The 23,982-nt window shown below is 39.9% G+C and overlaps 1 protein-coding gene across 1 annotated transcript in view; it reads right to left on the reverse strand.

Annotated features, from left to right (window-relative positions):
• Nucleotides 1–731: 731 nt before the first annotated feature.
• Nucleotides 732–23,982, reverse strand: part of NECTIN3 (nectin cell adhesion molecule 3) — a 133,481-nt gene continuing 110,230 nt past the window's right edge. Inside the window, exons 8-9 of the mRNA XM_032349680.1 lie at nt 8,980–9,042; nt 732–8,222 (exon numbers count right to left, since the gene is read on the reverse strand). Of these exons, the coding sequence (XP_032205571.1) occupies nt 8,043–8,222; nt 8,980–9,042 (243 nt within the window). The 3' untranslated portion in view covers nt 732–8,042. The remainder of the gene's footprint in view (nt 8,223–8,979; nt 9,043–23,982) is intronic.

A 23,982-nucleotide genomic window follows, 5' to 3' on the forward strand; every position in this document is an offset into this window, starting at 1 on the left:
AAATATTTTCACAACCACTTATAATAACATGTAACTGATCATGTTTCAAAAACATTTCCAATATGCCTTAAGAAAGTACTTCTGTTGCTATTTTTATTATCTTTTTTTAAAATGGATCCCAGTATAGAAATTTACCATTTTAATTAAAGATGTTTTCAAATCCTGAATTTTACAGTCATGTAATTAGGTTATCACTTTTTATATGTATTTTAAACATAACTGATTTATTGATAATAAGGTAAATGAAAAACTTCAGTTGATAAAAACTTTATTCAAAACATGTCAAGAACCATACAGTTCAAAAATAAAAGGTAATTTCTGGTAACTTAAAAATAAAGAATATCTATAACAACCACATTAACTCTACTATTTATAATACAATCTCAAAATCAAAACTAATTTTTGTATTTCTATATTTTGCTATATTTTCCACATTTGAGCTAAAATCGTCCTCCTTTCCCCACTACCTGGTTATGCAACCCTTTTAGTTTTAACACTTACAAGACAACTTGAGCATTTTCTAACAAGTAAGAATATATACTATTGGTTTCTTTCTATACATAGTTCAAATTCCCAGAAACTAATTTTTACTAAAAATATTTTTAAAAGAAAAAAGGAGAAAAACAGGTTAGTAAAACATTTTTATTTGAAAACAATGGGTAGATTAGTATTCTGAACTGAGCTGTACAAGAATACATTTCTGCTTGAAGACTCTCCAGATTATTCGTTACATGTTTACGTAGTAGGGGACACATTTGCAAGATGCTTTCCAGCACTTACTAGCCAAGACTCACAACCCGCAGGTGCTGTGAGATAACAGAATTAACCTCAGTTTATGCAGGGAAGCCGAGGCACATGATCAGATCTTCTCAGGGCCAGAGTGAAGTCTCACTAGACTAGCTTCTGACTTATGCACAGAGCCAAATGTTTGCTTATGTACTATAATTCGCTGAATGGTGGGAGTAAACGTAGGTGGGATCTGCTGTGGGAGAATTAGTTTTGGCTCTGTAAATAAAAAGTTCAGAGAATGGATAAGGAGAGAGGACAGCTTCAGTGTAAAAAGGGTTAATGGGAAGAAAGTTAAAACCAGAGGAAGCCTATTCAGACAGAGATCACTTTTCAGAATTAAAAATAGCAAAACAAGAATAGGAAAAGAATTATAGCTATAGTATTTCTCATTTCTAAGCCCAGGGGCTTTTATAAGATCACTTTAAAAGTAGGACCTCACTTGAAGACAACCCCAAAGTATCTTATTTGTCCCTCCATAAAGTCATGTGAGGTACAGAGTACAAACTTACAGGTAAGACTGAAGACTACAGAAGTGAAGATGTTAAGACCACTTTAAGAGGGAACAGGCTGGAACAGACGTCATGTCTTTAAGCACTGGCTTAGGAGTAGAAACAGAAGATAGAGGATAAACAGGAACTTTTCTGCACGGACACGTGGAATAGTCCAGGGATCCAGTAGCCACAACAGCTACTTAACTTTTTTTTTTTTTTTTTTTTTTTTTACACAAAGGACTTGGAATTTCAAGTACACAGCGAAACCTAAGATGGCAAATGCTCTTCTGGGTATTGAATACGCAGTAAGTTCTCATAAGACCGCGGGAAAAAGCAGAGGCATTACTGAGCCACAGTGCGGGGAAGTGCAAACCAACGCATTGAGGGCAAAATACTGCTGTCTGTAGCCAGAATATGAGGGACACCGAGTTTATCAACATGTCTTGAGAGAGGAATTTAAATTAGCCTGATCAGCGTGCTAGGGCGGGTTAAGGAAGAATACTGGTCGTTTCTGGAACCATTGTTAGAAGCCAAAACAGTGACATCCCATCACTTGACCCTGGGCTTCATAGATCTATTGTGAGGAGTTATGGGACTTTAGGGATGTTTGAGGTATATTCCTAACTTCTGGAGGAGACTCACAAAACATCTCTTCATGGCCATTGGACATAGTTATAGCAGCATGGGTCTGAGTTCTAAGCCAGTGTAGGACATCTGATATTCTGGATTCCCAGGGAGTCTTTCGTTCTAGGTGTCACAGTTCAATCCCATGTCGTGATGATAAATACAACCAGTTCAGGCTATGATACCAAGGATCCTGCTGGGGAAAACCTCAAGGGGGCAACTGTTTGGTAAAGAATACAGAATATAGCTAGTTCTTTTTAGTGCAGGGAGGTAGGTAACTTGACACATATCACGGCCTTAGACCCCAAACATGGATTAGAAAATTCCTGCGAGTGGACCAGTGGAAGGGAGTTATTCCCAAACGATGACATGGAGAATCCTTTTCTTTATCCACGGCAGCTTCCCTTCTCCCGGGGATTTGGAAGGAACTCCCACATCATGCTCTCAGTTGATACTGGATGATAAAACGGTATGTAGTGTCATCTGAGGTTTCGGCATTCTCTTTCATTTTAGATTACTTGGTGCCACAGTCAAACTGAAACTTGAGAATAACTAACTTAGTAATGAAAATGCAGTAGAAATAACCCTAATGTTTTATGTATTTTGACCATCAAGGTAAATAGAACCTTTCTTTTCCTACCCCTAAACTTTTTTTTTGGAGAGATAATGTTAAAACAAATATGATAAAATGCACCTGAAAGAGTGAAATGTTTGCAGATGTGAAGGTTCTTTTGTGCGTGTGAATGGAAAAATTTTTAAAAAAATTTTTAAGTGGACCCTACTCCCCTCTGTCTCTCACACATATCGTCCCTGCCCCTTTCCCCCCAAGAAAGGAAAGGTCCTCACTAAGGAGAAATGTTAGCAGGTGTGATATCCTGAGGAATCCTGAGCAAATTCTGTTACATTCTATGTAATCGAAATTATTTTGGCAATCTTTAATTAGTCCTAGTAAACACCCTGGAAGCCATTAGTTAACATTTTGAAGAATCCTGCTGGGGGGGGGGTGTGGGTGGTGGCGGATAACATCCTCGGAAGGCTGTTAGCATTTGAAAAAACTCTCTTTAGAGGCTTCTACCACCAGTGTTTTATTAGTAGCTTAACTCCGGAGACTTTGTGAATAAATGATAATTTTCAAGGGCCAAATTACTAGAATTAAAGGTACATGGACTGGCCCAATACTGCAGGTCACTTCAGGCCTCCCATCAGTAGGATAGGAGACTCAAGTAAGCCCACTAGCCCCGGATCCCTTGATTACTAACCTATTCTGTGTCTAGCAGTTAAAACAGAACTGGGTCGCCTGACACTAAACATTCTGGAATACTGCTGGATTTGCTTCTAATAAACCTTTTGCATAAGATGCTGTTGAGTTCCCTAAAAGAACAGAACTGGGACATTTTCAAGCTTACAGGACAGGCTGACTTGTTACAGGATGCCTGCTTGCTTGTAAACATGAATGATGTAGAAATTGGTCTAAAAGCTGATTTCAGTGTAAAGAATCACCTGGTGAGGAGCTGCAGCCCTCACCCACCTCTACCTACTGGAGGCTACCAGAACACCCCAATCCTTGCAAATGACCAAACTGGTCAAGTCCAGTTCACAACAATTTTCTTTAATGGAGAAAATGTAAATTCCTTTTTAAGTATCATAACATTAATCCAGGCAGAGTCTACAGTCAAATAGGCTTGCAAATAGCAGTTTCTAGTTTATCAGAAGAATGGGAAGTCCCGGGTCCTCCTAGAAGATCAGCAAACAGTCCAAGGATGAAGAATCTTGTCAGCTAAGGACACGGCTGAGCCACTGGCAGGGACCCCGACATTTCTACCTCATAGTCCTCCTATTCTTCTTCTGGTTTTCTACCAAATCTAGCTAGTCTTCCATCCACCCCCCTCTCCCTGGGAGTTCAGTAAAGGTGGGACACAGCAAACAGCAATCAGTGTATCAAAGAACTAAGGCAGAGGTGTTAGATGTTTGGGCCCAAATTATTCTAAACCAACTGGGATGCGGTGGCTTTAACTACTGGATTGTTTGCAGCTCCAGTTAATCTAACAGATGTAAGACTTTCTGAGCATTTTGAGAAGTTCAAAAGCTAAGTAAAAATGAGCATATGTGCTTCTTTTCATTTTAATAAACATTTCTTATGGGTTTTCTCCTGTGTATTTTCTTAGATCTCCGCTAAAAAACAATCAAGAAAATGTATTCCCTAACTCCTCTCCCCAGCAGCAGATTTTAAAGAAGTCACAGCTGGCCAGCGATTGGCATGGTCTGTGAGTGTGCAGCACAGGAGTGTGGGCCTTTCCATCCCCACAGGGGCTCCCGGAGAGGGGACGACACAGTCCTGTGGTCCTTGTCCGTGGGGGATTCAGGTAAGCGGCTTCTCCTGGAATCACGTCTCTACCAAAAACTCACTAATGTAGCTGTTATTAGTAGTAATCTGCAAACTAAAAGCAACCACTGGCTATAGCAACAGGCACCTGCAATTTTAGACCAAGCTTAAGAGGCTAAGCTCCAGATACGAAGCTTTCCATAAGACAAAATCGGTGTTACTGTAAAAGAAAGTGCATGTCCTACTGGCACTCGTCTATACTCAGACTGGGTCAAATTGAAGTTCTCGTGTTATCACTGGTTCTTCCCAGTGCTGGTGAAGGTTCTAGAAGTTTAGGTCCAACATTTAATCATAATAGAGTCAGAGGCCTTTTCGATTGGAAGAGAACTTCTAATTTCCCATCATTATCTTGTTTAACCCTCACATTTTGGAGAGGCTGGGTAAAGTCTCTGCTTTATGGATAGTGGGCAACTGAGGCCCTGGTGAGGTTAGGTGACTTGCCCAAGTTTTCACGGCTAGAAAGGGGTTAGTCGGGAGTAGAATCTGTTCTTTTAATTCTTGGCATATGGTCTGTTCTCGACACCCCAGGGAATAAGAGGCTACAATGAAAAATGAAACTGATTTTCAGATTACTATGAAAGAGAAATTAGGATAATATACATCCTCAAAAGATGGACAAAGAAATTGTGCTGTCCTTGTGAGTACATGAGGCCATGAAGGATTTACGAGGGAACTAGTTCATTTAGTTTATAGGGCATTTATTTCTTCACTATCTACCGTGTGTGTTACAGGGAGGTCTATCACAGGTTAAGAATTTCATGTTCCAAGTCCAAAATGCATAGACTTCTTCAAACTTAGAAAATACGAGAAGGCCAAGGATGGGAGAATCCTCACAGAAGAGCGGCAAATCACTGCCATTGAAGAATTAATCTCAATTAATTTTCTGCCATTGAGAATTAATTTCATTCCTATCCCACGATGTCAGAGCAACCCTAGACAGTACAGAGGTGTGGTGTGCGAAGAGCCTGATGACATGGCGATGATGCACACTCTTGGAGCCTGGGCTGCCTACACCCCGCAGGACTCCGGGGCTGCAGGTCTGAGAGGGAGCACGCCCCCCGACCCCCCAAAAAACGATCAGCTGCGACCGTTAAGTGGGTAAGCGCTCTGGGGATTTATTTCTGTTTCAGTGTGTTTTAGTAAACCAGTTATGGGAAGAGTAGCTAGTATCAGTTGTGGCTTATAACACTCATTGACCTTTAAGGGCCTAACTTCCAAATTTAAATAGCCATCATCAAGTCCTCTAAGCTCTAAATGTAGAGATTGACAGGCTAATTTCAGATGGCATTTTTTTGGTTGAGGGGACTGGCTGATCAAACCCTTTTAAAGCTCCTTTCTGTTCCACTCAGTATTCAGAGAGAACAAAGGGAAACACCAGGACAAACAAGTATATAGCTATCTGACCCATGTAAAGGGCCAACAGCTATAAAATCTACTGATTCATTCAAGAAGTATTGAAGCTGACAGAGAAGCTAGGAGGTTGGTGGCTATAAGAGAGCTGTCTACACCCTGAAATTTCTTTCCCGTAACGCCATCAAAATGTTAAAAATTTTATAGGGCTCTGAAGACAGGCCCCAAGGCTCCTGAAACCACCCAGCCCTTCTAAATTTAGCGAAAATGAAGAAATCTTTACTCTCCTCCCCCACCCAAGGTCCAAGAAGAATTTTTGTGATGCTAATTCAGCAACCCCCTTCCCAGAAGGAGCCTAGAAACCATCCCTCATGTGTTAAGTCTTTTTAAAACTTTCTAAGGGTGGTGACCTGGCACCACATCTCTTCCTCTGTAACATCTAGGATTTATAAAAACTGCTTCTCTCTCAAGGAGAACTGACCAGAGCCATCTCTCTCTTTTGGGAAACAATTGTGAGGACTCCTCCACCTTCAGCTACACTGTTCACTGATGGGATTGCAGGTAATAAAGTCAAATACGTTCTTTCCGCGTCATCTTGCTAAAAAAGGGCAGCAAACTCTAACTGAGGTAGCACAGTGACAACAGCGAGGAGGGTTCTTGGGGTTTACCCTTTAATTCCACGTGACCAGACAGCCTTGTCAATTGCTAAGGCGCCGAGTTAGAGTTTAAGCATCTTTTCGCCCAGAACCGTCGGTCCCCCAGGCAACAGGGGCAGACTGTGGGACTACTGTAGAATAACCTGGATAACTTGTCTGAACGAGCGTGGCACCTAGAAAAAGGAGACAAACACAAAAGCAGGAACCAGAGCAGGCACATGAATCACAAGGTATCTTTGGTATCTCATTTGAAGTCTATATTCATATTATCCTGTTCCCCTCTACCCCCGAAACTTCGGCTGGAAGCGTGAACTCTTTTATTAGTACTTATGCCATTCTTTCCTACTATACGGCAAGTCTGTAGTGTTTTTCATATCTGTGACATACCTCTCATCTTCCCGAACACGCAGGAAAACAACGCTTCCCTTAAGATGCAAGGGGAGTGATTGACATTTGGGAGGGTACCTGGGCCCCCTCTTCTGCTCACACCACGAAAATCACTACCTTCAATCTCAGTGAAGCTACCTTGGCAAAGAGGGTGAGAAAACGCAAGATGGCTGTTTGCAGGCACCAGAGTGTCGCACTACTAAGTCAGTCACTACACAATTCGCTTTTTAGCATCCCTTCGCTCTTGTTCTTGACCAGGTAAGAGAGGGTGGGAGGATCAAGGACAACATGGGGGTTGAGCATATAGGCCATACTGGAGTGGCACTTAAAAAAATTTTTTTTTTCACATTTTCTACCTGGCTTTTAAGAGCAGGAGTTATTTCACGGTGATTTTCCAGCAGACTTTTCTGAGGTAGATAAAACTTGGATGAGAAGCAGTCTGAAGAAGCGTGAGTGCAGTGGAAGCCTTTGTGGATAGGATTAGTTTGACAGGAATTTCAGAAGGCAAAGGTAAGCTTGTCATATACAATACTACAGAAAAGAAGGACAGGGCTCAAGTCTGTCCACCACTTAGACAAGGCTTTTAGAATGGAATAGGCGGGAAACAGGCTAATCTGGCTAGGAAAGAACAGAAGTGTGGGAACAACAGAGCAGAACCTTGGTGAGCAAGCAGCTAATCCAGACTAGGCAGAGAACAGCACAAAACATGTATCCCTCAGGACCTTAGCGATCAAGAAAGAACACAGATTGCAGTTATCACAAGACTTTCAAAGCAACCAACAGGCTTGAGGGTTTCAACTGCTTTTTTTGTTGTCATTTTTGTTTTTGGATAAAAAGCAAATTTTGCCTCTTTCCTCAGGCCTCCTGTTTGCACAGGTACTGTAATTGCATTAAGCATGTTAGGGAAAGCCAAGTCCCAGTGAAATAATTAGGGAGATGGATTCTGAACTCTTTTTTCTGCTCATTTGAGTTACAGATGAACAGGCTGGCCTTCCTAAAACTCAGCCAGGTTAACAGTCCCAGCTGGGGCCTTTCTTTTTGGAGAATCACTGCTGCCATCATGGGCAGATGTTCTACGTTTAACGAACATGCCGTCATAGGCCAAGTATTAGTGGTTAAACACTATCATCACAGAAACACACAAGCTATTGTCAAGTTCACAAACACAGCTGGTGGCTAAGAAACTCTTAAGGAAGGAAAGAAATTGGCTATTGGCTCCAAGCCATTCATCACGACTTCTGATACAGGTAAACTGGGATTGTTTTATACGAGAGAGAATAAAATGATAACCATTGACCTCAGTTTCTCTCCCCAGTCTAAGATAAAACGTTTGTCAGGACATCCACTGGAAAGAGAGGGAAATCACACGTAATGTTCTCGTGGGTTGATGTAGGCTCTCTCAGGCTCGTTGCTTTGACGATGTTTGCCAGGACTCCGGTCTTGGTAGCATATCTGACTGTAAAGGGGGTACATCTGCTGAATCCCATCTTCCCCCACGGGGCTCTCATCTTCATAGTCCAATCTCCTGCTATTTAGTCCATTCTAAAAATTCAAATATTACTTACATTAGCAGAGCAGCTGTTTGCATTTTCCTAGCACTTTGGTAAAAACAGGCAAGAAACTGGATTCATTATCTTCTGTGTCTCTGATTCATTATCCCACAAGCTACTGAAAGGCAAGGTAAGGTACAACAACTTATCATTTTCCAGTCCTGAGTTACTTACAATACCTGAATAAGAGTCACAGCAGCTCCTCAATAGAAAGTTATGACTAAAGGGAATATAGTCAATTTCAGGTTTCAAAATTCGGAACCAGTATCAACTAAACTAGGGAAGAACAAGGCTGTGAACTTCCGGAGTTTCTCAGCAGGCCTCAAGCTGAAGATGTGTGGCTGAAATACACAGGAATTACATCCAACAGCCAAAACAAAACCAAAAGAAACCTCAGGATTCAGTGCTGGGGAATTAGGGAAAAGACAGTGAAATGAACTGGTATTTGACCATACGCCCAACATTACTGAAACTCAGGAATGCTGTCACAGCTGTCACCATCAAATGAACCCCCAAGATGCTGCTCTGTGGCATCTCTGGTACTAACCTTCTGCCTGGTTACTGGTTTCATAAAACTCGATTACTTCTAAGATGGGCAAGCAAGCTCAAGGACTTTACAAAATCATACTATGGATGTTCAGATGGCAGAGAGGTGAAAAAAAAAATTTCATGGAAATCAAATGATATTTTAATAAGTATAATAATAAGTCCACCTGGGCAGACCCCCACAGAAGGACCTCGTTACTTACAGAGTGCTGGAGACCGCCAGCCTCCCTTTCTTTGAACTGAGTCTGCAAAGGCAAGTGTTCGGTCTGGAAGAAGAAGACAGAACAAGACAAGCATTTTAAAGAACCAAGCATGCAGTGGCACACATCAACCAAGACCATGAATATGCCTAAAGCCTGTCATGTCTTGTCAAATGTATGCCAACTAAGCAAATGTTCCATTTGAGGAGGGGATAAGTAAATACATTTCTTGAGTTTGTCTCTCTCTCTCCCTACTCCAGATCTCCCCTTACTCTAGACTTCTGGAAGGAAGAAAACATACCAAACATCGTCTGCAGAAACTCGAAACTCTCATGCAAATTTATACACATCTTACTTGAGGGAGGACTTTGCATAAAAGGTCTCTTACCTCTTCTGCAGAAGAATCAGATACTTTTTTTTTTTTTTAAGATTTTATTTATTTATTTGACAGAGATAGACACAGCGAGAGAGGGAACACAAGCAGGGGCAGAGAGAGAGGGAGAAGCAGGCTTCCCACCAAGCAGGAAAGGAGCCCGATGCAGAGCTTGATCCCAGGATCCAGGGATCATTACCTGAGCCCAAGACAGATGCTTAACGACTGAGCCACTCAGGCACTCCAAGAATCGGATTCTGTGAATCAGCTAAAAGTGACTTTGGGGTGATAATGAAAAGTTATTTTTTGTCCTTATCTATAGATACACACATATGGTCAACCTTCTCTTCCTGAGAGCTACTCTCTGCCTCCCATCCCCTGCAGACCATAAAGGGGATTCCTCATTTTCAACCTCACCCTAGGAAAAATCCCTCTCGGCTTCCCCTTGGCTTAAAAACGCATCCTTACCCTTCAGCCCCCAGGTCAAATATTAGCTCTTCCAAGAAGCCTTGCAGAAAGCATAGATTATCGCAATTATTTGTTTATATTTGCTTGTCTCCTTCACCAGGATTGAGGGTGCTAGTTGGAGTATTTTACAAACATTATCTCATTCATAATCTCCCTAAAAATTCTACAAAACGGATGTTTTTATTTTACGGATGACTAAAATTGAGGCTCAGAGTGATTCAGTAAAGTGTCTCCGGTCACACAACTGGGGAGTGATGGATTGTGATTCACACATGGCTCTGTCTGAATCCTAATTCTATATTCCCATATTCCCTGCCTCTAGCTCAGTGTCTGGAAAATAGATGTTTAGTAAAACAGAAGAAGGCTGGAAAATCCCAGCATGCAGGCATATCTATCAACATGTCCTCCGTTTCAATGCCTTTCCCCCCATGCTGTCCTTCCAGCCTGGAAGGTCTGCCCCTTAGTCTCTGGCAGTTGAAATACTACGCCATCCATCTCAGCTTGGCTGCAGTCATTTTTTTTTTTTTTCCCTCCTACAAGGCCCATCAAAATTAATTTCTTTACTCCTAGTTTTCTTAATTTTCTTGTTTAGATCTCTATCAAAGCACACACTATTGATCTATCTGACAACATCTGTTCCTTTTGACCCTAGTGAAGAGTGAGAGCCTTTCCTGGCCATTGTCCTCCAGCTCCACACCCTAGCCTGAGCAGGAAGTCAATAGTTAACTAATGAATTTAGTTAACTAAATGATTAAGTCTTGATATCCCATGTTAAGGTTATCCAAATTATAAAGTATGTCAGACAAATTCGTTCCTTTTATCACATTCTGCATGAGTCTAGGGTGCTTTCCACATGACCACGTGAGATGGAGAGTACATACTGGTGAAAGCCCATGGCAGGGCCAACTTCATGGAGTGTGACCAGTCACACAGGGCCTTGTGTTTGGGTCTCACTTTAATGCTCAGTGGTTGTTACCATCTCAGATTCTGTGTTTTGTAAGTGCTCTAATGAAACAGTGGAGCATCACTCAAAGGTGTCCTCTTCTGCTGCTTGTGTTTGACTTGGTTCTTGGCCCTCACCCTTACCCTGGTGTCCCAGATCCCCCTTGCTTTCCACTCTCTGTCCCTGTCCAGGGACTGTGCTGTCCTCGCCCTGGCAGGGGCCTGAGTGCAGGTACAGGGAAGGCTGGCGTCAGGACTGCACACCCCCCACATCATGGTATTTCTGGCAGGTGACTAGAGGACACGTCTCAGTGAGGACAAGTGTCTCACCCTCATCTAGGAACCTGACATCACCGTCTTGACATTGGCTGGTCCTGGTCCAAGGAAAATAGGGAAAAAAAATACTTTAAATTTTTTTGCTGTTTTATACGATCCTGGTTGCTGTTCTTCTCTTCTATCAATATAGGTAATTGAAAAATTATTCTACATCAGTGCTGTTATATAATTTGACAAGAGACAGGCAGTTAGAAGCTTCTGTGTATAAAGGGCAAGTACCTTTCTTCCCACTGGTGGCAGAGTGTAGAAAGCAAGGGTGCAGTCAATACTGAAAAGAGACCATGTTCTAGAAATACAATGATTACAGCCTTAAGAGTTCAAGAAAATATTGGGTTGGAATATGTGCTGCTCTATGTTTATGCTACAAAATTCCAAATGGTATATTTAATATGACTAGAAAATAAATTATCATCCAGATTTTCCTGAACACTCAGGGTCACACTTATTTGGTCATTGTCGGTGAAACACAGCGACAAGCCATATAGCTTTGGAAGCCAGTGTTCACCATGGGTGGGATGAACCATGTAGCATCCTGAGTAACAATATAGCCAGTAATATATTAATAGCATTAGAGCGTTATAGAGGCAAGAAAATCTATTTCATTTCAATAAAAAGAGACTGCAAAGAACCATGGCTTTATGTGTAATAATAGCATTGCTACCTTTTTCTTAAGAGTAGAAGATGCATAATTAGCCAGAAAGGTACATGTGAAAATAAAGGACAAGAAGAGAGAGTTTCTAGAACTGGGCAGGCAGAAATGGTGCCTGGACACTCTGAATATATTGCACTTGCACTGAATGGACAACAAGCATGTGTGTAAGGTCCTCTTCTCTAACCAATATTGTAAACTGTCACTAACAAACCACCATTCCTCATGGGCGCCCATGAATTTTGTAATATAATATTGAACCGAAATCTATGGAAAGAAGTATGACACATCCTGGAGACAGCCCTGCTTTAAGGATCAGGGGTTATGGAAAAGTATGCTGCCCTTACCTTGGCATTGTGCAGCCCTCCGATGTCTGACAAGAGACATAAGGAATTTCATTAATCTAATGGTGGGTGGGAATACGTGTTCTATAGTTCTCTGCACTCCCTAAACTACTTGAAATGTTGAATATCTGACTTTAGAAAAAAGTTAATCACCAGTATATTGAAAAGTGTCTTGTGTAATACCTTACTTATGCTTGGTGCTTAGTATATGTGTACTAAATTAACTTACAATATTTTAACTAATGGATACACGGCATATATTATTCTATTAGTCTTACATTTTTTTGCCCAGAAAGCATTGAGCTACTCTGAATCCCTAATACATATTTTGATTTCCTCACTGGTGTGTACTATCTTGTAACAACTTTTGAGCTACTGAGCTACAACCCATAAGCACTTTTCTCATTTCTTAAGTCATTTCTTAAGACTTTCTGGCTCTAATGCTTCTTCCTTATAATGACAAGTGATACATTGTTTATTTCTGCTTCCAGTCATGATGGAGAACTAACACCACACTAGCCCTCGTGTCACAAAAGACACACCATAAAACTGGACATAATATAAGAAACAACAGTTTTCAGACACTGGATAACTGTGCTGCATGCAACTGGGATCTGAGAGGTTGAAACACACATGGTGATCCTATAATAACCCCGGCGACTATCTGACTTTTCTGCTGATCAGGGAAGAGAAAAACCCAAGAAGAGCACAGAGCCTTGCTCAGCTGCAGGGACAGACTTCAGCACTCAGGCAAGCTGAGCTGGTGTAATCTGTGGGACAGGGTATCCAAGAGAAGGTGAATCCCCATTGGATATGCGAGACATTCAGTAGAGGCCCTTAAGTCATGCTTTAAGACTAAGGCTAAAATAGCTCCAGGGTACAGAGTATTCTAGAACAACCCTAACAAAGCTTAAAAACAAGCTTCCAGAAGAACAAGTTGATCTTAAAGTAATTTAACCGACGGCCAAAAAACAACTCGATCCTTATTAAGGAATGACAGCAAAATTCAAATAATTGACAAGGTAACATTCACAAAATGTCCAGCATTCAATTGAAATCTACTGAACATGGGGGGAAAAAAAGCAGGGAAAAAAATAAGTCGATAGAAACAAACCCAAAAGTGACAAATAGGGAATTAGTAGACAAGAACTTTAAAACACTTATTATGAATAAGGATAAGGATATAAAAAATACGAATACAATAGGAGAACCAAAAATATGAAAGAACTGAATATAACTTCTAGGACTAAAAAAATACAATATCTGAATTGGAAAAGCCACTGCAGGGCCTTAACAGACACCATAAAAGAAAAGCTCAAGGCACTTGAAGACAGAAACTATCCATACAAAGAACAGATAGGAAAAAAGCTTAAAAAAAAAAATTAAACATAACTTTAGTGATCTGTGGAATAACATCAAGAGACCTATCATTTGGTATAACTGGAATCCAGAAGGAAGGAAAGACAGAAGAAAATATTTGAAGAATTGCTAAAATTTTCCAAATTAGATGAAAAAACACATCAATAGCTCTAAGAAGCTCAATGAATTCCACTAAGGGTAAATATAAAAAAACGACTCTGATACATATCACACTTGAATTGCTGAAAATAATAATAAAGAAAATCCATGATGTGGCCTGAGGAAAAAGTAAGATACAGTAGATACAGAGAAATAAAGATAAGAATTACACTGGCCATTCACCAGAAAAAAAATGAACTCAAGCCCAACCATGACAATAAATATATTTAATAAAAACAGACTAACCAGGGCAACTAGGTGGTTCAGTCGATTGTCTGCCTTCACCTCAGGTCATGATCCCAGGGTCCTGGGATTGAGTCCTGTGTCTGGCTCCCCAGTCAGTGGGGACCTTGCTTCTCCCTCTCCCTCTGCCTGTTGCTCCCCCTGTTCGTGCTCTCTTTCCTTCTCTCTCTGTCAAATAAATAAAATATTTAAAAAAAAAAAAGAAAAAGAAAGAATAGACTAAACACTGCAGTTAAAGTCAGGGATTTGGGGGCACCTGGGTGGCTCAGTTGTTAAGTGTCTGCCTTCAGCTCAGGTCATGATTCCAAAGTCCTGGGATCAAGCCCCGAATCAGGGTCCTTGCTTAGCAGGAAGCCTGCCTCCCTCTCTCCCATTCCTCCTGCTTGTGTTCCCCCTCTTGCTGTGTCTCTCTCTGTCAAATAAATAAATAAAATCTTTAAAAAAAATAAATTAAGTCAGGGATTTTCAGACTGGGTAAAGAAGCAACTCAATTAGATGTTAGCTGTGTGAAATGCATTTTAAATATTAAGATATAGATAGATTACAAATAAGGAATGGAAAAACACATACCAGGAAAGCATGATTCACTAAAAAAAAATTTTAAACTGGCGTGGGTATAATATCGAAGTGACTACAGGACAAGGAAAGTTACCAGAGATAAGAATCTTTCAGGGGTGCCTGGGTGGCTCAGTCAATAAAGCATCTGCCTTCAGCTCAGGTCATGATCTTGGGGTCCTGGGATCGAGACTTGTGTCATGCTCCCTGCTCAGTGGGGAGCCTGCTTTTCCCTCTCTTTCTTTCTATTTCTGATTTTGAAATCATAACAGAGTTTAGTGAGTAGTTGATAACAAAAACATACCTGGAATACTCAAAAGTGTTTAGAAACTGAACAACATACTTTTAAATAACTCAATGGCCAAAGGAGAAATAATAAGGGAAACTAGAAAGTATTTTGAATTGAATGAAAATGAAATTATAATATACCAAACTTTTGAGATTTTGAAAAGGAGTACTGGTTAAAGAAAAGTTTATAGCTTTAAATGCTCATATTAGAAAAGAAGAAAGTCTCAAATTAATGACCTAAGCTGAAAAAAGAAGGGCAAATTACATCCAATGGAAGTTGAAAGAAAGAAATAAAAAAGAGTGAAAAATCAATAAATAAACAAGGGGTAAACATTTTATAAAATTAATGAAACCTGGAAAGCTGGTTCTTAAGATTAATAAAATTGGAAAACCTCTAGTAAGAAAAAAGAGAAAACACAAACCAATATGAAAATTAAAAAGGTGATACTACAACTGATCTCATATAAATTAAAAGAATAAGAAAGATGTACTATGAACCATTTGATAGCAATCTCAAAAACCTAGATGAAATGGACAAATGTCTTGAAAGACACAATTACAATCCTTTCCACGGAGAAACTCCAGGCCCGGATGGAATCACTAGTGAATTCTATCAAACAATTAAAGGCATCTTAATTTCTTTCTGCAAATGGTGTGAGGGGGTCTCTTTGTAACTCCTTTTATGAAATTAGCATCACCCTGGTACCAAAACAAAAAATATTACAAAAAAAGAAAACTAAAGATTTTTATTCATAAATCTCAAAACCCAAAACAAAAATAGCCTTCAATAGTTGAAACAATAAATAAATCATAGCATGTTCATATAATGGGATACTACACAGCCATGAACAGAAATTTATTCATGCAACAACACGGAACTCAATAACATTATGTTGAGCAAAAGAAATTAGACACAAAAGAGCATGCTGTGATTCTCTTTATGGGAAGTTCTTTTTTAAAAGCCTAACTAACATACTGTGATAGAAATCACATTAATGGTTGCCTGAGGCAGGAGGTGTTGGAGGAGGGAATGGTGGTAGAGGGTATGTATGACACATTTTTCTAGTCATGGAAATGTTCTTCACTGGGATAGTATTCACATGAATGTAGAGCTTTGGCAAAGCTTATAGCATAGCATTATGTAAGTTATATCTCAACAGAGTTCAATATTAAAAAAACTATACCTTCCATTTTATCATAGTTATTCAATATTGTAGGAACATGTGTGGGGAGGCAAAGTAGAATGGGAAGTCATTGACACAGTCTGGAATCTGTGATACAGGTACCTAGTAAATTCTTAATAAATACTTCACCACAGATTGTCCTTGATGCAGGAGTTTCATGGTAGTATCAACTGCTTGCTTTGTTCTAGTGACTGAGTCCCATTCTGTAGAGATGATTTCACAGCACTAACAGAGGAACACATGAAGAAATGGCTACCAAACATAATACACAAAAAATGGACTCCTTAAGGCATCTAGGATATTACATTCCTAGCTATTAAGTACCTCTCTGAAGGAATTTATAAAATATTACTAAAAGATGAACCAAAAGTCAATTTTCCCTTTTACTTCACTTTTAATAACTGTGAGAGTGTTGACATGTGTGAGCAACAACTATAAAGTGTGTTCTAATCAAGAGAAATTTATAACATTAATTAGGCACTTGTTTAATGAGATACATAATTGTTACTGTTCTCCGTGATAATTAACCATAAAAGCAAGCTATTCACATAAATGTCTCTTATTATTATAGTAGACCGTTGGCCTTCATAGATTTAACATTGCTGGTTTCAACCATTCATGAGTGAATTTAGAAAGGTTATGACAGGTTGTAAGGTTGTAATTTGTAATTTTGTTGAGACACAAATTTGAATCAAGACGGGGGAGGCTTCTGTGATGGGATAATCATTTAGCTAGTTAATGAGCTTAGCAACTGCTTCAATATCCACTTTTCAATGTGTCTTTGTTATTCTCAACTCTTATAGATGAGTTTTATAAAAGATGGGGTATTTAAGAATATAGGGTTTCTCAAAATCTTGTGAAGTATATCCTCTAGGAATGTCAATGAGGAGTGCTATATTATTAATCATGCTTTTCCTTTGAAATTTAGAAATGGTTCCTTATTTTTTTAGTTAATTCTTATTTCTGCAGTATCTACCATCAATCATGATTAATGCAGATTGCCACGACACATTCTACAGGTTAAATATATAAATTCGGTCTGGATCTTATTTTCTAAGACATGGGATTTATTTACTTACAACTCCTCTTTCCCAGTGTCTGGGAAGTAAGGTTCATTCCTATGTTCTGTCTGTACACCCCATCCTATAATTCCTTTACTGTTAACCCTCTAAGAGACAGGGAGGCTTTTCCTAAACCTCATGTGGTGCTATCACACAGCAGATGCTCAGTTAACACTGGCTATGTCTGAGCCACGCCATGCACAGGATCTGCCTGGACTCCATCTCTTCATTAGTGGTCCCCACAGAGGTCTTGGGTGCTAGCCCATGTTGGGAAACCTGGTTCAATTGAACTGGAAACCTCGGGGTCTGACTTCCTAACTTCAAGGAACACGGCAGAGTTTCATCTGAGTTGGGTCAGGAGAAGGCGGTGAGCACCATAAAAATAGATTCTAGTTCCTTAGTACTGAGCAATCTTGTAAAGAAAGACTGAAGGAGAAGGTCTAGAAAGAAGTTGGCTCAGTAATGCCAACGTGGTGAAAACAGACCATCGTTCCATTCATCATAGGCAAAAGAACAACCATAACTTGTAAGGACTGACCAAAGATTCTTCCCCTCCTCCCTGCTACTTAAAGTAGGTATTGTACAAGATGCTTTAATGTGCTCAGGGTCTTATACTGTCTCCCTGAAGTAATTCTATCATTGTTTCCATAAAAGAGGCTTGGAGAGAAGTAGCAGTGTTTCCATGTTTGCAGAACTAAGATTCAAATCCATGTTTATGTAATTACAAAGTGCATGTCTTACACCATCACACAAAATTGCCTATTTTCCGTCTTGAGTATATCCTGTCTCTTCCTAATGTGACTGCAGAAAGGCGACTGAAAAGCAGGAGGACACTGAGCATGTGAAAGGGGAGAGGACAGGAACTAGAGGAAACCTCAGTCCTCGCCAGCTTTGCCACCTGCTCTGTGTTCTCTACATCTGAGCGGGTCAGATAAAAGCTAGGGCCTGTGTTACTACTTCACCTCCTGCTGGGGCGCCAGCCTCGATGGAAGGAAAACAAAGAGAAGGCTTTCCTTGACACTCTCAGAGTTTTTAATCTGCTTCAGGCCATCGATGAACACAGAATGGTCTAATACTCTTTAAAATTAGTTCAGAGGTCATCTTCCCTCCAGTTTTACTGTTTGTTTATAGTTTATATAGTTATATAGTTTATAGTAATATAGGTAGTACCTTAAAATGCAATGTCCACTTCTCTAAGATCTAGTATCAAAGACAGGTGCAAGAAGAAAGGACTACAGAATGTCTTATGGTAAACTCTTCAAATGTGTGCTTAAATCATGAGATTTATATGACAGAAGAATATTAGATAATTTATCTCACAAGGTAGGATTGGATTTTTCTCAAATCACCAGAGAATTATAGCAGACAAGTTCTTGTTGAAAATGTTGTATTATCCAAAAGGGAGACAGTGTTCCTCCTTATTGTTGGTAAATAAATTTCATTACTTCTACGAGTATACATTCTAGATTTTAATTTTTCAAAGTGAAATTTGATATGACACATTTTAATGAGAATTCTTATCTTGGTTTTGGTCTCAATCCTTACATTAAAATACCAAGACAGTGATACTTCACTAAATTATAATGTGTATGCACAGCCAAGCATCTAATTAAGGAGACAGATGATAAAGGTGATGGAAAATTATTTGTGAGCAAACTAGACACCCACATCTAATGCTAAGATGTCCCCGATCATAAATCCTACCCATTTCCAGGACACAACTGATTATGCATGCATTCATATACACTATTTTCCATAACTAAATATTTTAACATCAGACTGCTATGCTGGCCCTGCCACAATGGGCATCTTTGCGCTTCAAACCCTTGCCCTACCTACCCATTATTACCCACTCACACCACTTTATCTCCAAATTTGCTTGCAAGGTAATCTCTCAACTTAAGACTGTTAGTATAGTTTCCTCCACACACCAAACACCCTCAAAGAAATATCAATTGCTTTTTAGACATCAGGCACAGTATTATATCCCCCAAGACACTCTGCAGAAATATTATCCACCATACTGTCCTATATACTTTGTGAAGATATGTATTCTCAGAGAACACATGACAAAAATGGTCCCATTTCTGGTTTAGTTGTTGTAATGGTCAAAATTTTACACGCTAAAAAAAGAACCCAACTCCAGTTCCTCTCTAGAAACTATTAATATGTGCCGCCTCTCCAATCTCATATTTAATCCAGTATCTAAGTTCCTTAACTTGTAGTACTGAAAAAAAGATATCTGGCAAGACTTTCTTTGTGGTTAATAAATTATGCTATTCTTAGCAAAAAAGATTAAAAGAAAACTAGGAAGAGCCTCCTAAAATCATCAATACTGAACATATTTTAGATTTGTGGGACAAAAGAACATACTAAATGTAGAACATCGCTATCATCTTATTCTTTGCTATTGAAAGGTGAGATAATATAGGAATCATTTCCCTCCTTTTTCCATTGAGGGTTTCACTAGAAAGTAGAAAATAAAATACAAGAAAGGTCTTATCTGTTTGCTTAATGGTTACCTATCCCATAAACCATCAAAGGGATCCCCGAACATATTTAGTTAATAATTACATGTATTTTCCTTTGGGGTCTTAAATTTAATTGAATGGTATTCTGCATCATTTTCCTGAAAGGAAAATAGAAAAATATAGACAGCATGCCCTTTTTCTTCTTCTGAAGGAAGATAACCTAACAGCAATAAAGAAGGCGAGACAGAAAGAGAAATCATCTGCTATGGAAAACTAATATTAACCTTTGGGGACAGCAATTTTGTAAATATAAAACCCAGAGTAGGCTGCTTTGTTTGAATTACAGAAGTAACTGTAATCCCAGCTTGGCATTTCCCTGAACACAGGCACTGAAGTCTTCCACCAGCTGCACAAAGGTACCCTGAGGGAGAATTCTGCTCATGAATTAAGCACAACCAGAACACATTAGCAACTGATATGAAGGTTCACAGCACCAGTGGTTGGAGGAGGCAAGTGAAGCAAGTCAGATACAGGAGGAGGAGAATCCTTCCAGTGGAGGTATGTTGCTTAGCTAACAAAATGAGTCAAGGATCTTTTTCAGGTTTTCAGTTCAATCTAGACTGTCAATATTGGATGTTTACAGAGTGATATGCTCTTATTAGATGCTACTCTTCGTTGAGGTAAGAAACACTGCTTACTAAACAGCAGTTTAGTAAGATTTTGTGTTCATGCACCCATAATTAAATGGCCAAACAGAGCTTAGATGCTTTCTATTAGCCCACAGAAGAGGCTAACAACTACAAATAACAGGTCATCTACTTGATCTGGGATTCACAAATACCACTGTAAGATCTTGTCTTTCACTCAATGGTTAGAGGAAGGAGTGTCGCTCTGTTAGGACATAACATTTCCATTATTTAAAACTCAGAACCAAATGTGGACTTTCGGAGAGACAGCAGAGGGGATGAAACAAATGTTTTAAATATGAACTTAAAAAATATTTAAATTCACTATTGACAAAAGTTATCTACCCGCTGCCCACGCTGGGATGGCCCCAGGCTATGGGGGACCCTGGCTGCAACTGTTTCCTCAGGAGCCATCAGTGGGTGTCCCAAGCGGCAAGAGCGCTTTCCCCAGGCCCATGCAGTTAGTTCAGACCCAGTGTTTATAAGGAGTGCCATTGTGTTTGGGATGTCTGCCCTGAGACGGGATGGGAATTTGGGTTCTGCTGTCAATGACAAAAGAGTGCTACCAAGGTGAAGTTAAGTCTTCTCCTAAATGGCCTGGAAATAGTCTGTCCTCTGAAATAACCTCATCATTAGCAACGCTCTACTACTAATAGGGATCCGAAAGACCTTACGGGCCACTGCCCTCCAGGAATTTACAATCTGGTTTCCTATGGCTTGTCTTCCCACTAAACAACAAAGCAAGGTAGTTTGAATGCAAGCACCTTAAAAGTGGAAAACCTATCTTAGCCTTTTACTTTTCTTTTCTACCACAGTGCTCAGTGCACATAGGTGTAGAACGATACAATCACCTGTTGATCTGATCTGATTCTAACCTCTAATAGCCGCAGATCCACAATTTCTATCTGAAACTTCCAGGAACAGGTACATTTTGGAATTCTAAATTTTTCAGATTTGTAGAAAAGTAAGATTTACTTATTCCACATACTTGTAAAACATCTCAAGCAGGGTCTGGTACAGAACCCCATAATCAAGCATATAACTTATACAGGGGAGAGTATGAGTATTCACATTAAGTGAAGAAAGAAATGGCTAATTTAACTTCATGAGAGTCAGCAGTTTAGGTCTAATTTTGGTGTAAAATGAGTTAGGGAAAACTTGAGATGCTTAGGGATTTTTGGAAATGTAGAGAACACTGTATCTGCGGTACATATCCCAGGAAAGACAGGAGTTCAGAGGCTAGAAGTCAAAATGAGCTGAGGAGAGATGGAGGTTAAACAGCATTAGGGAGGACTTTCCTGGTGGGATGGGAGGACTTACGTGACCACTCTGAAGGTCCTGGGTTAGGTACAGTCAGTCCAATCACGGAGAACCAGACTGGGGTCCCTAAGCCTCCGGAACCACACAGATCCCAGGTTATGAAGCCACATGGTGAAAGCAAAGCTGAGAAACACTAACTAGCTAATGATAATGATCACATCAATGATGGTGACTGTGGCTAGGTTATCTAGATTCTTCTTCCTGAGCACAGGAGAGCTCCTCAAGCTCTAGGTCTTTCTAGAGCATAGGAGAATCCAGGATTTGGAAACCAAAAGTAGAGAGCAAAGAAAAGGAAAAGAGAAAGCAGAAAATGTCAACAGAGCTACAGACCCAAGTCAAGTCTGTGGATCCTAGAAGCTTACATAAAGATAAAAAGAGAGTAAGGTATGGCCATATACTTCATTAAGGCTTATAGGACAAAAGGTGTAGTTGTCTGCGGAAAGGATAACAGTGTAAATAATAGCAGAGATTGCTACCACAGATTGAGTGGAATCATGAGAATGATCACCTTTCACCCAGGAAAACAACATACATTTTTCAAAAGCACAGTGAAAGGAGAAAAAGACCTGCTCAATTGTAGGAGGGAGTATATCATAGGGGCTGACTAAGGGGTACAATGACACTGCCTGAGGAGAAGGCGGACTCCAAAATCCCCAGGGAGTGAGCAGCTCATGTTACACTGAACCAATTGTGAGGTTGCAGAGGAGTAGAAGGGATGGGGTGGCTATGCATGAAGCGGTAGATATGACTTCCTAGACCCCAGTAAAAGATTGAGGTGAATCAGAGTCAAATCAAGGGCTCCTGATTGAACAGATCATGCAGGATTGCAGGTGAAAGATCTAGAAGAGGTGAAGGCCTGAAAATGACAAGATGCAACACAACGGGAGGAGTTAAATGTTCTCACATGGAGGAAAACGCTGCTGCTCATGTAAAGATGAGGAGCAGCTGCGAGTTCAGAAATAGGCCTCCCTTGTTCATAGAGATGAAGCATGTTGTATTAAGGAAGGGTGGCATGCACTTGGAAGAGAAGTTGTGTTCTCCTAACAGCTCCAGAATGGGTAACACATCAAAGAAAGTAAGCGCATCTGTGTGTTAAAGGAAAAGGCATAATGTTTGCTTTTGATTGTAGTCTCTCTCTCTCTCTCTTTTTTTTTTTTTAAATTTGCATTTCTATGTAAGTTGCTTGGAGGAGAGGGAAAGCACACACTCAATGCAAGTAGCTTCAAAAGCTGCAAAAATCTTTTATCACTTTTTCCTCCAAAGAAGCTCACGGTCTCTGCTAGAATTTCATTCTAGTTCAAAAGGATTTTGTGAAACCCAGCAATACAGGTAGAACAGACAAAGGTTCTTAGAAAGACTTGTGCAAGATCTCACTGTCAGTCTGGGTGCTCTACTGTGTTCACAGAACAAATGAGGCCTCCAGCCCATGTGCACGGTACATGGCAGATCAAAGAAACAGCCAACAGGAAAAATATCCTCCTAACAACAATTTGTGCCTGGAGAATTCTCTAACAGGTATCATGGCACCATTGAGGATGAAAGTTTCACTTCTTAGCATGGTCAACAATGAACTGATGGACCCACTGTGTTTTTCTCCTTCTAAAATCAAGTTTGAATACCATTTCATCTTGTATTTAGTATGGTTTGGGGAAATATAAATTTTTAAAAATACATGCATAAAGAAGCTAGATAGTTCAAATTTCTTCTGTGATAGTTCATTTTCATTTATGGACATATATTTTAGCTTAGCATCATTCCAGTTTCTGCACCAAGCTAAAGGTCCCGGAAGGGCATGTGATGTGTATATATGCTGAGTGTGTGTGTATGTGTCTGGGTGCAGAATGATGGTGAAGGCATGGAAGGAAGGAAGGAAAAAAGAGAAGCATGGAAAAAAACAGCTGCCATACACACAGGCAAAGAGAAAAGCACTAAGAGCAGAGGGCTTAAAATCTACATGTAGAACTCAAGGAGCAAAATCATAACGTATGGAAAGTATCCAAAAGAAAAAGGTGTATGACAGTACAAAGCCCTCAATTTATTTATTTTAGACGATCATTTTAGTTCAATCTGCTCTCAGTTCAAAACAAGAAAAGGCTCAGAATATTTAGAATAATGCCAACAAGATGCCTGAATGTTTCCCTACTTTGTGAAATGTTGACAAAAAACATCTACTCAAGTACTTGGCTACAAATCTGTGCAACAGACCTTTAAAAGAGTAAGCTGGATGATGAAGTGAGGTGTTCTAGGAAAATACATGCGCTTCAGTGGAGCTAAACTCTTTTTCTAACTTAACAGGAGATGACACACATATATATTTCAACTGTTTTTAATTTGAGATGATTTTTTTTTTCTTATGAGTTTCCACCCACATGTGCAGTGAGGTCATATGGTATCTCCTTCTAAATAGCTTTCAAATGGCAATAGGCACTGGAGTACAGAGCTCTGTTCTATACAGATGCAAAGTCACCTGAGTTGTAGGGAAAGGACGATGTACTAAATTGCAGCCGCTGAGCATCTTCTGAGTACAATCCCACAGGCTGTGGGACAATGTAGTTACAGAAGTCTGGT

The sequence above is a fragment of the Mustela erminea genome, chromosome 1, assembly GCF_009829155.1.
Source record: "Mustela erminea isolate mMusErm1 chromosome 1, mMusErm1.Pri, whole genome shotgun sequence".
In the NCBI taxonomy this organism is placed as follows: Eukaryota; Metazoa; Chordata; class Mammalia; order Carnivora; family Mustelidae; genus Mustela; species Mustela erminea.